Genomic DNA, 14,391 nt, shown 5'->3' on the forward strand with positions numbered 1-14,391 from the left:
ATTTATTGCGACGGGTCCTATCACGCGTCATTCGACGTGGCTTGGAGATATCGTCGCTGGGCTCGAGGCTTATCGCTTGCCCCCCTGCTGTGTCAGGCCCGCTCTAACCGAGCGGGCATGCGGGGTGGTTCGGCGGCTGCCCGGTGGGCCCCCCTCCTGCAAACGGCTACAGCCGCGCGTAATGGGCGACAAGATCGGCTGGGGACACACTTTTCAACCCTTGTAACGCCGAGCTGCAGCCCATGATGGTTGCTTTCCATTTATGGCTCATAGGGACTCGTGCCCTTCTTTCTGGGCATGACAAGCCTCCCCGACGGTATAAGAAGGGGGTGGACACCCCGGAGAAAAACAAGCAAAAAAACAAGGTGAAAGTTGAAGAAGTTCAACAGACTCAGACAAGCTAACGAAGACAGGACACACGAAGCTCGAAGCCGAGCAGAGGTTCTCCAAGACCGAAGCTCTAGATTTAGACAGAAAACCTTCTAACACAAGAGATCCACAGAAAAGCATTCTCATAGCAATAATAGCATACACACAGGAGTAGGGTATTACGCTCCGTGCGGCCCGAACCTGTCTAAAACCCCTCGAGCATTTATTCACACTAGCATCCAATCATCCGTCCCGCCTGCATCTCCCATATACTCGCATTAATTTCACGTATGAGGTAGATTCAGAATCATCCCCCGACCGAATCTCAAAAGGAGTCCCTCAGGACCCCCGCTTGAGGAGTTCATCCTCCGACAGGTATCCAAAGTCTGTTGAAGATGAAGAAAATTTAGAGAAAAAATATTACTAAAAATGCTCTCTGTATGAGGATATAGAGGTGAGTTTTAGAGAATTTTTTGAAGATGCTCTAAGTTTTACCTATATTCGATCTAGTATACATATCGGGTAGCAATTTACACCTACAAACGTGCTTGCGAATAATAAAGAAAGAATAATTCTGACTTTATTATGATATTTATTCATAAGTAAGCAGAAACTACCATCCCTATCATGGACTGTTCTCAAATTATTCAACTCGGGTAACATGGTTGTTGCACTTATGACTAAGTTGATAGACACCGTAGCGATCGATTGGACTTGGAGGCATATTTTTTCTAAGATATGGAATAAAAGATATTCAAGCTCTGTATTGGAGGCACGTAAAAGTTTGTGTGTTATGCAACGCATGATGTATAGGGATAGTCGTTGCTTCTTAAAAGGTGTACAGGGATAATGTAAACATTAGAGTGCTACTCTATCTGGTTATAATTACATGTTGTTTTGGATGAGACATGGTTCTGCCTCCAAGATCAAAATTGGGCACCAGCAATCTGTATAGGGTTCCTTTGATACTGTAAAAAAAATTACATAAAAAAAAGTTCAAACGGAAGGCCCAACGGCTTCAAACTCTTAAAAAGAAGTCCAAACGGAACCATGGCAATCGCTATCGTCGGGTCCTCGCCGCGCTGGCGCCCGCCATCAACGGGAACCCAGAATTCCTCCGCAGCGCTCCCCGAACCACCCCACTCCGTCCGATCGAGATCCGACGGAGGGGGGCCGCACCGCGGAGCGAATCTCGGGGCCCGTGGCGTCCGCCGTCGGCCGGCATCCTGCCCTGTCCTGTGCTCTGTCCCGTTCGGTCCGGATCGCACTCGCGCCTGCTGACTGACCTGCCTGCTTGCCCGCTCCGTCCGTCGCCTCCTGCTCCGGATCTTCAGCTCCCGGCTTCTTCTTCCTCCTCCTCCTTTCGTTATCCCCAGACCTGCTCCCGCCTTCTCATTCCAAGTTCACCCCTGCTGGCCTCTGCTTTCTCCTCCGCTCTGCTGGTGCAGGACGTGCAGATCCATCCGGACTTTGGACTGGTTTCTTCTCGCGTTGGTAAGGAAGCACTAGCTTGCTCTGATGGATTCCCATTTTTGCTCGAAGAGTTGGTATTTGTTCTGGTCTTCCATTTCCATGCTGCGCGCAATCAAATCCCAAACTTTCTTTCTCTCAAATCCGCCCCCTTCGCTGCTGTTTGTTTGCCGTCGTTGCCCTCCGCCGCTGCTAGCATGTGACGAGTTGCATTGCGCTCGCATTTCCGTGGAGTCGTTGGGTGGTTAGCAATCCAGCTTAGAATGATTTTTTTTTTGTCCGAACGGTGAAGTGATACGGCTGTACTTCAGTTTTGGTTTCCTCACAGGTGCCGTGTAGAAATCCGTATGAAACTGTGAATGGAATAGCTAGGTGTCGGCAGTAAATTAACAGCGGATTTTAAATTAGCTAGATTTTTTTTTAGTTTATTTATTTGTTACAAGAAAGGTTAATGTGTTCCAACAGCATCTTCGTCTCCCTTGAAATTTGATTTTTTTTTTCCATTGTAAATGGTGCTAAGTTATTTTTAGAGCCTAACAGATGTCTGTTTGCAATTGCTTACTCATTTTAGCCGCTTCAAGAGTGCTACCAGTACAAGAACTACTCCTGGATGCTAAACTTTCGCTTTCAATCATTTTATTAGTCCTTTACTCCTTTTTTTGGTTAACTAACCCTATGTTCCCCAATGGCCACTCAATTGTACTCCTACATCGTACAGAGAAGTCCTTTTCATTTATTTCACGGACAAGTTTGCACTCGAGCCATCTAACTGCCCTTTGGAGTGGAATTCAAGACACTGATGTGAAAATTATTTGGTTCTCCTGAACTCAGTTGCTTCTAGTGCAGATTTGTATTACTGTTTAGTGGGCAATATCTCTGGTTTATGCGATTCTTTACACTTGCATGATTGCATCACATATGGGTTGGTACTAGCACAAGCGTCCAGCTATATGTTTGCACATTGTATTGCTCTTCCAGCTCTCTCTGCTTTTATGTTTTTCTCAGGTTCCACTTTGTAATTTTTATTCGGGTGTCATTTTGGAGCCATTCCACTAATGATAGATTTATTGTGGCCAATTACTACTTCGATGCACTAATGCTCGTTTTTGTGGAATCAGGTTTCAGGGTTTCTTATAGATGACTCGAGCTTCGACTGTTGATTTTGGACGAAAGAAGCAGAGTGAGGTCCTCTGGTCAGGTCCACTGTGTCCAGCAAACATTATCAGAAATAAATTCCCTACCTACAAGAATGGTTCGAACGGGATTGTTATCAAATTGGCGGATGGTCCAGAAATGCCATCTCTCAAGGAGGTTGTTGCCAAGGAGACAGAAGATCTGCTTGATAGGCGTCAGCGCCTTTCAGTCCGTGAGCTCGCCATGAAATTCGAAAAGGGTTTTAATACAGCCACCTTGTTGTCTAATGAGGTTTGGACTCAAGCTGTTTACTCCTTGGCATTTATTTGATAATTGGTTCAATTAGTGGAGCTGTCTATATTTTGAGTTGTTTACGTAGCCTGGGTTTTCATGTTTAATATGTTTACTACATAAGCATCTTTTAAAAGATTCCATTAATTTCCCCCCTCGATTAGTGTAGAAGCAGTAATTATAAATTACAAATATAAGCTGGATAGAAAATTTACAACTGTTTTATATCCCATTTTAATTTCTTTTAACTCGCAGGTTAAATGGAGACATACCGCTTTATTGGAGCGAGACATCCTTCTGAAGAATCTAAAAAGTGTATTGGAGTCGCTGAGAGGTCGAGTAGCAGGCAAAAATAAGGATGAAATTGAGGAGTCTCTGTCTATGGTTGGTTTTGTCGTTTAAATCATATTTAGATTCTTGCCATAGATTTCTTTGTTCCTCAATGTGTATTTACTTTTTTGAAATTGTCTAACTTCCTATGTTCCTTCTTCAAATAAATTTCTAGCCATATGCTAAAATGATCCCTTTTTGTCAGACACTTCAATAGTTTTGTACTTTGCACAGGTGGATATTTTAGCAGTCCAGCTGTCCAAAAGGGAAGATGAGTTGCTTCAGCAAAAAGTAGAGGTCACAAAAATAGCGGCCTCACTGAAACTGGTGAGTCGAAAATTGCTAGTTTGGTAGGCAACATTTAGCACCGGCATGAGATGTGATCATTCAGATCCCAATTACCTGTGAGAAGTTATTTTAGTATCATGGTCCATTCAGTGTTGACTGTTTGTAATGTATAATAATTAAATGCCACTTAGTTTTCAGATAATCATTTTCCTATATAGAAGCACACTCAAACCCTATCCATTTGATATCGCAAATTGTCCACTCTTTCATACACTGCTCGTTTTTCTATCATAGGCTTCTGAAGATGCCAAGAAACTTGTTGAGGAAGAAAGAGCTAATGCTCGGTTGGAGATAGAAAGTGCTAGAGCTGCTGCACAAAGAGTTCAATTAGCACTTAAAGAGCAGGAAAATATTTCTCTAAGAACTGAGAAGCAGGTTAGTGATATCTAATAACAGAAGTATTGTCTTCACTTCATTTCTACTTTTGGAATACATGGATTAAACCACCTCCCCTTATTTAGTTATTTGTGCCCATGCCTAATTCGTCCTCCGCTAGTCCAACCTTTTTCTTAGTAGACATTTCTGCTTAACTATCTGTAGATATGTATCCTGTTCTGGCAACTTAAATTTGCTACTAAGTATTGACATAACTCAGATGTTAACATTCAGTATTGATCACTTAATTATTCTTTTCCTTTTGTGTTTACCATAAATCATATACCCAGGCATATTTCATCATCGTGACACTTTAATTTTTTTTTCTGTTTATCTTAGCAGAAGTTTTTTAGACTTAAACTCCGATCTCAGTCAACACTCATACATGTTAAGGGTGATTTAATTTCTAATTTGTAGTCCATTCAGTCTCCAGCTGTTTATGGGGGGAAAATGTTTCCAGCTGAACTATGCATATATGATAACCATTTCCTGTTCACAATCTTTCTAGGATGTGGATGAACTTAAGGATAAAGTTCAAGAAGCACGAAGAGTGAGAATGCTGCATTGCCCAAGCAAGGTAGAATTAATATGCTTACTGTATCCTGCTACAATTGAAATTGCACCTTCTATTTTCCATACTTGGCATGTCTACTTGATCATATATGGGTTTTATAGTATATGAAATATATTTAAAGTGTTTGAATACCTGTCTAGGCAATGGATATTGAAAACGAGATCCAGGTACTACGTGATCAACTTGCCGAGAATTCCTCAACTTCTGTCCACCTTTTGAAAGAGGTATGCGCTTCAAATTCATTTAATTCAAATTGCTTGTGCTATTCTGTGTTGCTTGTCAAACTTGTTAAGTTCCGCAATTGTCATTTTACTTTTCAAATTTTACATAGTGGTGTTAACTGATTTCCAGTTATGCTTTTATTGTTATATTATCAGTTGGAGCTGCATCGGAGATTTGGGGAAAATGATATGCCCTCATATGAGTTGGAGGGTCTTGAAAGCTTAGGCTCAATGTTGCGCATAGTTGTTCGAAACAATGCATCTGTGTGTTTTTCAAATAGTTCAATCCAGTGGTTTCGCATACAACCTAAAGGAAGCAAGAAAGAAATCATTTCAGGTTGAACTATTTTCTTCCTACGAAATAATCTTTTTTCTAGTTATAATATATTTTTGATGCTTGTTGCTACTAATCCTTTTAGGTGCCACAAAGCCAGTATATGCTCCAGAACCGCATGATGTTGGGCGGTATATCCAAGCTGAGATCAAATTCTGTGGTAAAGTCTCAATCGCAAAGACTGCTGGACCTGTAGATCCTGGTTTGTTCTTCTGATTGATTATCTAACATTCATCTGCTTTCAACATTTTTGATTTTATGACATGGCTAACATTACTTTAGTGGAGCAGCTGCAGGATTGGTAGATTATGTAGAGGCTCTTGTAAGGAATCCTGAAACTGAGTGCAATGTATGATTAAGCTTTCTTTATCCATTCATTTTTTTTATCGCTACTCAAGCTCGGTTCAAAGAAGGTACAAGTGCCAAGTAATCAAATTTTTCCTTGCCGTTTTGTCCCTTATGGTAGGTCGTTGTTCTTCAAGTGAATGGAATCGCTCAGCCTTCAGATTCTCTCCATGTTCTTTGCATCGGGAGACTTCGGATGAGACTTGCTAAAGGAAAGACAGTCGTTGCAAAGGAGTTCTACTCCTCATCGATGCAGGTATCCATGTAGCAACACTTTCAGCGCTGTAAGATGGTATCATGGTAGTTTGCAGAGAAGCTTGGTTCCATCACACTCACCGAAACTGGTGTCAACTTCTGCATCGTTGCCCACAGTAAAACCTAATTTGTACTTACTACTATCAATTTCAGTTGTGCGGTGTTAGAGGCAGTGGAGATGCTGCCCCGTACGCGATCTTTTGGCAACCCAGGAAGGACCTCAGCTTTGTGCTGGCCTTTGAAACTACTAGAGAACGCAACTCAGCGCTCATGCTCGCCCGGAGATTTGCTATCGACTGCAACGTAAGTCAGCTTAAGAATGGCTGCACCTTGTCATGTTATGAGTTGAAGACTTGGCCTGTCAGATTCTCGACCACCATATTATGGCAATCAACCTTTGTTGTCTGAATGCAGATTATCCTTGCTGGTCCAGGGGACAAATCTCCGTGGTAACGAACCGCGCCTGCAGCCAACCCTGACACTTACCGGGATGTGCATCTCTGTGCACAGCAGTAGTTAGATGCCTTTTCTGATCTGAGTAGTGTAATCAGTGCCCAGCATTTGCATCGATTCATTCTAGTTTATAGTTAGATGCCTTATCTGATCTGAGCATTGTAATGATTTGGTCCTGTTCCTGAACTGCTAGTTTGCTGCCACCAAGATGAATCTGAATATCTGACGCGCCTGTGTTAGTCTGTTTCTGTGTTCGACCGTGTAAGCGCCTTTTCGTTTCTTTTTTTGAACCATGAACCTTTTCGTTCTACCAGGCGAAAAGTCGCGCATGCTAACGCTCATCTTAACGTCCAAGATGCACACAGACATTTTTTGAAAATAAACACTTTAAATTCACATTAAGAGAACTCGAACTTGGTGGTTTAGACGTATATTCATACTCTTAACCGAGATAGGCAGGCTCAGTTCCTATAAGCTCCAAATGTTGATGCATGGAACATGATGATTTCAAATGTTTACTTAGATTGCGAAACAAATGATCAGAGAACTTTACTCAAAACTTGAAACATGTGTTCACCGGAGTATTAAAAAAGGCAGTACGGGCAGCTTCCATCTCACATGCCAAGGTCAAACGCAGTTGCATCAAAACTATCGGACAGTCCAGTGCCAGTCTTGAAGGTGACCTTCCCAGGAGCCGACTCGTCGACGTACACTTCCACGACGCTGAGCCACAGCATGAGCTCCTTGGTCTTCACCCCCGCGATTTTCTTCAGCTTGCCTTTCTCCACGAACGCCGTCACCTCACCGGCGTACGACACCGCCTGCTTGATCTTCTTGAACGTGTGCTCCACCTTCTTCTTCCCTTGGACGAGCCACATGAACCCGGCCTCACGGTTGTAGCCGAACTCCTGCATGTCGTCCAGAGGGAAGAGGCCCTTGGGGAGGCCGATGTCGCCGAGCAACTCGACCGCTGCCTTCTTGCACGCTGCCGCATCCCCACGGACGACGTCGGCGCCGGCACGGTGGCTCTCGATGGCTTGGGACGCCATTGCAGGTGAGGTTTGTGCTTTGTGGGAGAAGAGAGTTCCGGAGAGCTAGGCAGTTTGGAGCTAGGTGATGTGTAGTGAGATAAGGATGCTGTGCAATGCAAGTACCAAGTGACGAGGAGCTAGACGTGGGCTTATAGAGACGCACAAGTAAGTGCCTCCCTCATATCGCGTTCTCGTCTTCCAGTGCAGAATTTCTTAGAACGCAAAACTCGTCATTCAGAGAGAGAGAGAGAGAGAGAGAGCATATAGAGATCTCACTGTTGTGTAGGCTGCCCAGTTAGACCGAGCATGGTCATGCTCTGACGTCTCGGGCGATCTCGTTGGACTCCGCAGACACAACGGACCCATCCAGAGTCAGACTTGTAACGGTCGATGCCGGGCGGAAAAATTGAGCCATCTAAATTGAAAAATAAATTTTATAGGATTCAATTTAAAAAAAAAATTACCTTTTATGTGACACGTGTTTATACTCTCTCTCCTCTCTAACCCAGTTATTAGATTATAAGATGATGATATAAATAAAATCTTACAAGAATCTTTCTGGATAGAATCATATAAAATTTACTTCCCGCTAACTCGGCCTGCGGCTGATGGAGAAGCCACTTCACGGTGCAGCGTCACGCTCGGCTAACGGAGAAGCTACTTCACTCTTTTTTCTCTTCAGCTCATTTATTAGATTATGAAATGATGACATAGATAATATGTAAAAAAAAAATTCTAAACATGATCCTATAAAACTTGTTTTCCACAAACTTTGCGTGCGGCTGACGGAGAAGCGAAGCCTACGGGTCCCCGCAGCCTGGCACGACCGAGTCAACCGTACCGTGCGCTGCTTCGCTCGCCACTTCACGGCACCATTCACGGTGCCACGCCGCGCTCGGCGGCGCTCCTTCTTTCTTGGCCCTTGCCACTCGCCAGTCGCTACCCACACCGCGATGCCGGACAAAGAAACATAAGCGCCGGCATCAGATTCATACGGGTACGTACTGACGGCGCGACCGAGTTCACAGGTCAATTCTGCCGCCCTCTCCAGGAGCTAGCCCAAGAGGACCACACCACTTGACCAGGCTCACTCAGTCTAATAAGCCGGCTTCCATTCGCAAGAACAAGGACGACTCCCTTGAAGTTAAGATTTCTCTCTCCCTTGACTCTTTTGATGCAACAGCGTTTGAGCTTGGAATGTGAAACAGAAGCTGCCCATATTGTTGTTTTTATATGCGTCAGTTAGTCATCGATAACCACTGGTGTGTCTAGTTTGTCCTTCGTATAGCATAATCGTTGTTGTAATCTCCAAGTAATGCAGGTTTCAGTAAGCGTTCTGTAATCACTCCAGTAAAGTTTTTCTTCATAAAAAGTCCACTTTAGTAAAAGTAAGCCCTTTTGCTTTGTTAAGAACGTATCTTACGGTTTCGACAACCAAAATTTTGCAGTCATCACCACAGAATTTTCACCCTGCACATATGTATAACAAATCGGAACCAAAAGAAAATGGGAAGAAAACTGGCTTTGTCAGACATCTAGGTGCCCAGTTGTCCTAAACTATTGCAGTATTGGTATTGTAAACCTCCTTATAGGACGCATCAGGCGCACACAGAAGGGAAAAATTTCACTGTGCATGCGGATTATGAGAACCATTTATTTGCATTGGGATTTATATCGGAGAGGAAAGTGAAAAAATCATAAGGTAAGCGAGAGAATCAATAAATACATGGATATAAGGCGGGTATGTCACCTTAGCAACGACAGAGTTTGCACCTCGTTGTCACTATCCATGCACACTTAGTTTAACACTGATGGTGCATACTCCCAAGCAAGTAGAGTAAGAAATGGTTGGCTCTGGCAGCGTGCTGGACGCCGTCCCTACTGTGGATGGTGCGCGCCCAGCTGGCTGCCCTCGCGACCACGCACCGCCTGGATGGCAGTGTCCGATGCCTCCTCTTCTCCCTCGACGACCTGCACGTCGCCACCAGGCCCCGCCCCGACATCTCAGGGGTCCACTTCATCGATGTCACCATCGACCATTTTTAAAAAATAAGCACTCAAATTCGTGTCTAAGAGAACTCAAACTTAGATAGTCTAGCCATATATTCACACCCTCAACCATCTGAACTAGTTTAAGTTCCTTATCGACACATACCATTGCTTGTCGTTATAGGTGTTTCCGTACATATTAACTTAATATATAAAAACTCAAACCTCATAATTTTCAATTGCCTAAAATTGGTGAAGGCTTTAGTCGATGCCTGGTTCAATGGAGTTAGGGTTTCAGGGTTGGGAGATTTGGGGATCAAGATGTTTCCATGAAGTTGCTTTTATTTATCTATCCCCACCGTGTTCTCTTCCATTCTGGTTTTCCTCTCCCCTTATCCGTATTGCATTCGCATGTGTTAGTAGGAAAAATAAAAAACCACTTTACTTCTCCCTTTTCTTTTATAAACTTCCTAATGATTAGGCGCTTGAAAATCGCAAGACATTCAATCAACGGTGTGAACACAAGTTGAAGAAGAATATGCGATGACGAGGTTAGGAGAGGTGGTTAGGGTTTGGGGTGGGTTCACCGGTGCTGGGTTCAAAGAAATGCTTAGGGAGGCGGCCAGACCAACGGTGAGTGGTGGTGTGGCAATGCGGGCAGTGGATGGGGTTGGCAACAAAGACGATAAAAACGGTGAGGTTAGCACGGCAGTGGGCGATGGGCGTAAATCCCATGACAGGACACCACTTAAGACAGGAGGAGGTGGTGGCACAAGGGAGCAAGGTCCCTCGACGCGGTGGAGAAGACAATATACCTTGGGCTGAAGGAAAAGAAATAATCCCGCGCATCCAATTCTAATCCAACAGCTAAGCTACGTCGACTGAACAGAACGACGCTTTCAGGCACCTGAGATCTGCTTACATACTTTCTAAGCTGCACCGAACTGTGACGGATTTTGCTTTTGTTTACTAATCATCTCACTGTGCATTTACCCCCTTCGATCTCACCTTTTGCGTATGCTTTCGAGGGGGAAAAAAAATCGCCCGCTCGACCCAATATCTCTTCATTGCTATTTAAAATATTTCATCTCTCTTCATTGCAATTTAAAATAAAGGTGGTGTGTATGGTCGATCCTAAAACAACGCTCGACCCAATCTTATTGGGCTGGAAAAACAGAGAATTTAGATCCAAACTCGTGTCAAAATGTTCCAAGTCAACAGGCAACAACACCAGACATCCCAAGAGGGGCTTGAGAAAACGTTCAGCGAGCGACGGCCTTCTGAGCATTGTGTGGGAGGATGTTGTCAGGAAGGATGAGCTCCGGCGGGATCTCGCGGACCACCCCAAGCATTGAATCGTACTCCTCGTCTTTGTGCGCATACTTCTTCCTCAGCCTCTTCTCAAGCTCAATCTCATCGAAGCTCTTGGCATTCTCAGCTGCGTGGACCTGAGCTAAGTTGATATAGTTGGTTGCTGATTGGGCGATGAATGTGACCTCCTCTTCTGTAAGCTTTCTTAGGAACTTGGCAGGATTACCAACCCAGACCTAATCATGTCATGAAGTTGTATACTTCAGTGATTCACATAAAACAGGATTCTTTTAAAAATGTAAAGTTGAATATATCTGAGTTTTGCAACAAGCATGCAATGGTTTAATTATTAATCGAGAATATAAGCTCCCAAATTTGAAACATAACAAGACATGCACTGGTTTAAAAATTATATACTTCGGTCTATGGAACCTAAATATGGAGATCAGTATAAGCATGCCGCCAGAATCTCTAGGTAGTTCTCCAACAGTAAAGATCCTAATAACTACATAGACTAATAAAACAATAATGTAAAGTAAGGCATTCTAAGTTTCTAACTGTAATTGTTCTTTGCAAAAAACATGTGCTCTGCGGCTCTATCCCAGAAACATTTGGTCATATTATTCTTTTCAGAGCAGGAGCATCCAGATGACTAATCTTCCAAACACGTCAGTTGAGGGTTCCATGTTAGTTGTATAATGGCTATTGGATAATACTGTTTAATAACGAAACGGTAGCAACTGAATGCATACTGCCCGTATATCAGGTGGATAACTAGCTTAGTGAGAACATAAGAAAATAACCTCTCCAGAAGGAATCCTTGTATTCTGCTTAACAAGAGATCCTGCGCCAACCATGCTGTGCTTTTCAACTACCACTCCATCAAGCAGAGTGGCACCCATACCAACAAAAGCTTCATCCTCAATGGTGCATGCATGTAAAACAGCACTATGACCTGTAAGTTTAGTTTGGAAAGTTGTATAATTTAGTCAGTCATCTACACAAAATGAACCTCAGAATTTAGCTGCAATAGGCTTAAAAGTGATTTACTGACCTACTGTAACGTTGCTTCCAATTATGGTTGGGAGGACCTTCCCGCTAATGTTAGCTTTTGAAACATGTACAAGGGAATTGTCTTGTATATTTGTTCCAGATCCAATATGAATGCTGTTGACATCACCTGAAGATGAGAACAAAATTTTATCACAATCAACTTACACAATAACCTGGTGCTAGATGTCTCTTAACAAGTAACAAACTTAATTCTACAACAAAGTTACTGACGTCAATCCAAAAACCAGTATGTGAAACTTTATGCACACGTCATTGCAAGTTATAACTTTTGAGATTGCATAGACCTTAACTTAGTGTGAGGAAACAGGTAGGGTATACTCTTTCCCAACATTTTAAACAGCCAATCACTACAATTTGGCCTTGGACATATGGCAGTTATGTCTAGACCCACCAGCCAAAGTGAAAAACTAGAATACTTCAAAAGCCTTCTCTGGCATGGACTATCAACTATTCGGTAATGGACTGTGGTGGTAATGGACTGTGGTGATGCGATAGGGTCAAAGTTTGAACTCAAAACTATCACTAAATTTGATGGATACGATGATGAACCAAATGATTGTTTCTGAGTCCATTTATTTATTAGACAATCTAAAAGCAGTTCACCAGACCGAGTTTGCCTTTGAGCTGTCTAACGATTGCTTTGCCTAGGGCCTGGGGTATCACCATACTCAAAAGACCTGTATACTAGTGTGCCACTGTAGACACAGACATAATTACTCTTGTAGTAGACTAAATGTTTCTCATTACTCATTTTCATTGGTGGGTTGGATCTACTGACCTAACACTGTTCATTTTCATTGGTAGATTGAATCTACTGACCTCTCACTGCTCATTTTCATTGGTAGGTTGGATCTACTGTCCACAACATAGTAATCTACTGCAAAGCTCTGGGTTCATGACCATACCAGTTTTGCATTATTTTGTCAACTGAAAGTTGAAATTACATACAACAAACATACGCTGTGAACTGAAACTACTTAGCAATGACCATTCTCAACGCTCCCTTTGAATAGGAGTTGCACGTCAAATGAGAAAAGAGAAGACGAAGTTCATGACCATGGTTACTCAATAGAACATGCATCATGATGGATACTGTCCAAGGGTTTACCTCTCAAAATGGAGCCATACCAGATTGACGATCCATGTCCAATTTCAACATCACCAATGACTGCTGCACTGGGAGCAACAAACACATCTCTATGGATCCTTGGCTCTTTCTCAAAAATGTTCATGATCGTACGATGCCTTGAAACTGAAAACAGCATATGAAATGATATTCGTAACACACCAATCAGTGATTAATGTTTTTTCATATCAAAGAAACCATAAAGGCATAAACTACTCCAAAATGATGCATGGAGTTAAGTGCACAGCACCGAAAAACTCATAAACACACATTCCTCAGTGTCCAAATCATGCAAATTCCTTGTCATTTACTAATTGCAGCATAGTACCAATTAATCAGCCACCAACAACAGCACTGCATATAACTCGAAGAGTAAATGACACTAATATGATGCTGAGGAATAGAAATTAGAGACATAATCAGTTGATACAAAAATGCCAGTATGACATATTAACAGAAGACAGTATGATTGTGGTAACCGATCCTTGTTATGCATGATTTACCACTACTTTCGTACACAAAAAAGTACTTATTGCAATACTACAGTTCACAAAGAGATCATTCACAAATAAGTGACGACAGTGGAAGCAAACACGAGCTATTGGAAGGAAAAAAATAATTACAGTGGAGCCTAAAAGCCAAGCTCATTTCAGCTTTCAAATCACATTACCGCCATCCACTACTGTTCCATTTTTTAGGAATTCTGTTCCAATTTCATTCTCTCTCTTTAATAACAATCCCAAAGTTGTGAGCATACTAACGAATGCGGACGCCACTTAATCAGCCTGATCCGATACTAACAGCTCCTAAACGACGAGCTGAGGGACGGGATAGGATTGACACCGCGAAAATCGAAATGATTAGAAGAAGACCCGATCCCATCATTCGGAGGAAACAAGCGCAGGCTGGCTGGAGGAGGAGGCGGCAGCGGAGGAGAGACGGGGAGGATAGATGCGGGTGCTTACTCTGCTCCTCGACGCGGAGGCCCCCCTGGATGGTGGATCCCAGGCGGTCCATGGCCTGCCCCGTGCCGCGGATCCACTTGCCCACCGTGAAGATCGCGCGCCCGAGGGTCCCCATGGGTTCTCCCCCTGCTGCTGCACGCTTGCTTCCCCCTCCGCGTGCCTGGGTTGGTGGGGCTCGCCGCCGGCCGCCGCGCGCGCGGGTGGGGCTTAATGCTGTGAGGTGTGGCGGGGAAGAGAGAGAAGAGCCAGAAGGCAATGGCTGCGGCCGAGGCCGTGGGAACTGTAGGAGAGAGGAGGCGAGGAGGTCAATGGATCTGGGCCAAGATCTTGGGCCGTAATGTGAGCCCATCCGGCCCATAGGGCCTACTTGACGGCCCATAGTCTCCTAAAATAACT

General features: G+C 43.5%; 3 protein-coding genes across 4 annotated transcripts; 1 reads left to right on the top strand and 2 right to left on the bottom strand.

The window, feature by feature from the left end:
- Positions 1–1,463: 1,463 nt before the first annotated feature.
- Positions 1,464–6,753, top strand: LOC133889952 (stomatal closure-related actin-binding protein 1-like). 2 transcript variants are annotated; one of them, XM_062330378.1, is made up of 13 exons: positions 1,464–1,863; positions 2,958–3,264; positions 3,520–3,648; positions 3,829–3,921; positions 4,177–4,317; positions 4,826–4,894; positions 5,032–5,115; positions 5,269–5,449; positions 5,532–5,648; positions 5,737–5,795; positions 5,913–6,047; positions 6,200–6,349; positions 6,461–6,753. In XM_062330378.1, the coding sequence occupies exons 2-13, from the start codon at positions 2,977–2,979 to the stop codon at positions 6,497–6,499; spliced, it is 1,485 nt and encodes a 494-aa protein (XP_062186362.1). In that variant the 5' UTR covers positions 1,464–1,863; positions 2,958–2,976; the 3' UTR covers positions 6,500–6,753. The 2 variants fall into 2 exon arrangements, with proteins under 2 accessions (XP_062186362.1, XP_062186363.1); XM_062330379.1 differs by lacking the exon at positions 1,464–1,863 and adding an exon at positions 2,607–2,802.
- A 186-nt stretch (positions 6,754–6,939) lies between these two features.
- LOC133891300 (uncharacterized) lies at positions 6,940–7,733 on the bottom strand. The gene has a single exon (XM_062332014.1). The coding sequence runs from the start codon at positions 7,546–7,548 to the stop codon at positions 7,114–7,116; it is 435 nt and encodes a 144-aa protein (XP_062187998.1). The 5' UTR covers positions 7,549–7,733; the 3' UTR covers positions 6,940–7,113.
- Positions 7,734–10,567: 2,834 nt separating this feature from the next.
- On the bottom strand, positions 10,568–14,272 carry LOC133891430 (gamma carbonic anhydrase 2, mitochondrial-like). The gene is made up of 5 exons (XM_062332144.1): positions 13,996–14,272; positions 13,013–13,156; positions 11,885–12,010; positions 11,634–11,785; positions 10,568–11,066 (listed from the first exon to the last, which is right to left on the bottom strand). Exons 1-5 carry the CDS (start codon positions 14,108–14,110, stop codon positions 10,782–10,784), a joined length of 822 nt encoding a protein of 273 aa, XP_062188128.1. The 5' UTR covers positions 14,111–14,272; the 3' UTR covers positions 10,568–10,781.
- Between the last annotated feature and the right edge of the window lie 119 nt (positions 14,273–14,391).

This window comes from Phragmites australis, chromosome 14, assembly GCF_958298935.1.
Source record: "Phragmites australis chromosome 14, lpPhrAust1.1, whole genome shotgun sequence".
NCBI lineage: Eukaryota > Viridiplantae > Streptophyta > Magnoliopsida > Poales > Poaceae > Phragmites > Phragmites australis.

Coding starts and splice junctions, on each gene's coding strand:
- LOC133889952 (XM_062330378.1), top strand. CDS start 2,977: ATGACTCGAGCTTCGACTGTTGATTTTGGACGAAAGAAGCAGAGTGAG. Junction 5,116..5,268: donor CTGTCCACCTTTTGAAAGAG/GTATGCGCTTCA, acceptor TTATATTATCAG/TTGGAGCTGCATCGGAGATT. Junction 5,796..5,912: donor ATCCTGAAACTGAGTGCAAT/GTATGATTAAGC, acceptor CCCTTATGGTAG/GTCGTTGTTCTTCAAGTGAA.
- LOC133891300 (XM_062332014.1), bottom strand. CDS start 7,548: ATGGCGTCCCAAGCCATCGAGAGCCACCGTGCCGGCGCCGACGTCGTC.
- LOC133891430 (XM_062332144.1), bottom strand. CDS start 14,110: ATGGGGACCCTCGGGCGCGCGATCTTCACGGTGGGCAAGTGGATCCGC. Junction 11,786..11,884: donor TGGAAGCAACGTTACAGTAG/GTCAGTAAATCA, acceptor CTAAACTTACAG/GTCATAGTGCTGTTTTACAT. Junction 11,067..11,633: donor CAAGGATTCCTTCTGGAGAG/GTTATTTTCTTA, acceptor TGACATGATTAG/GTCTGGGTTGGTAATCCTGC.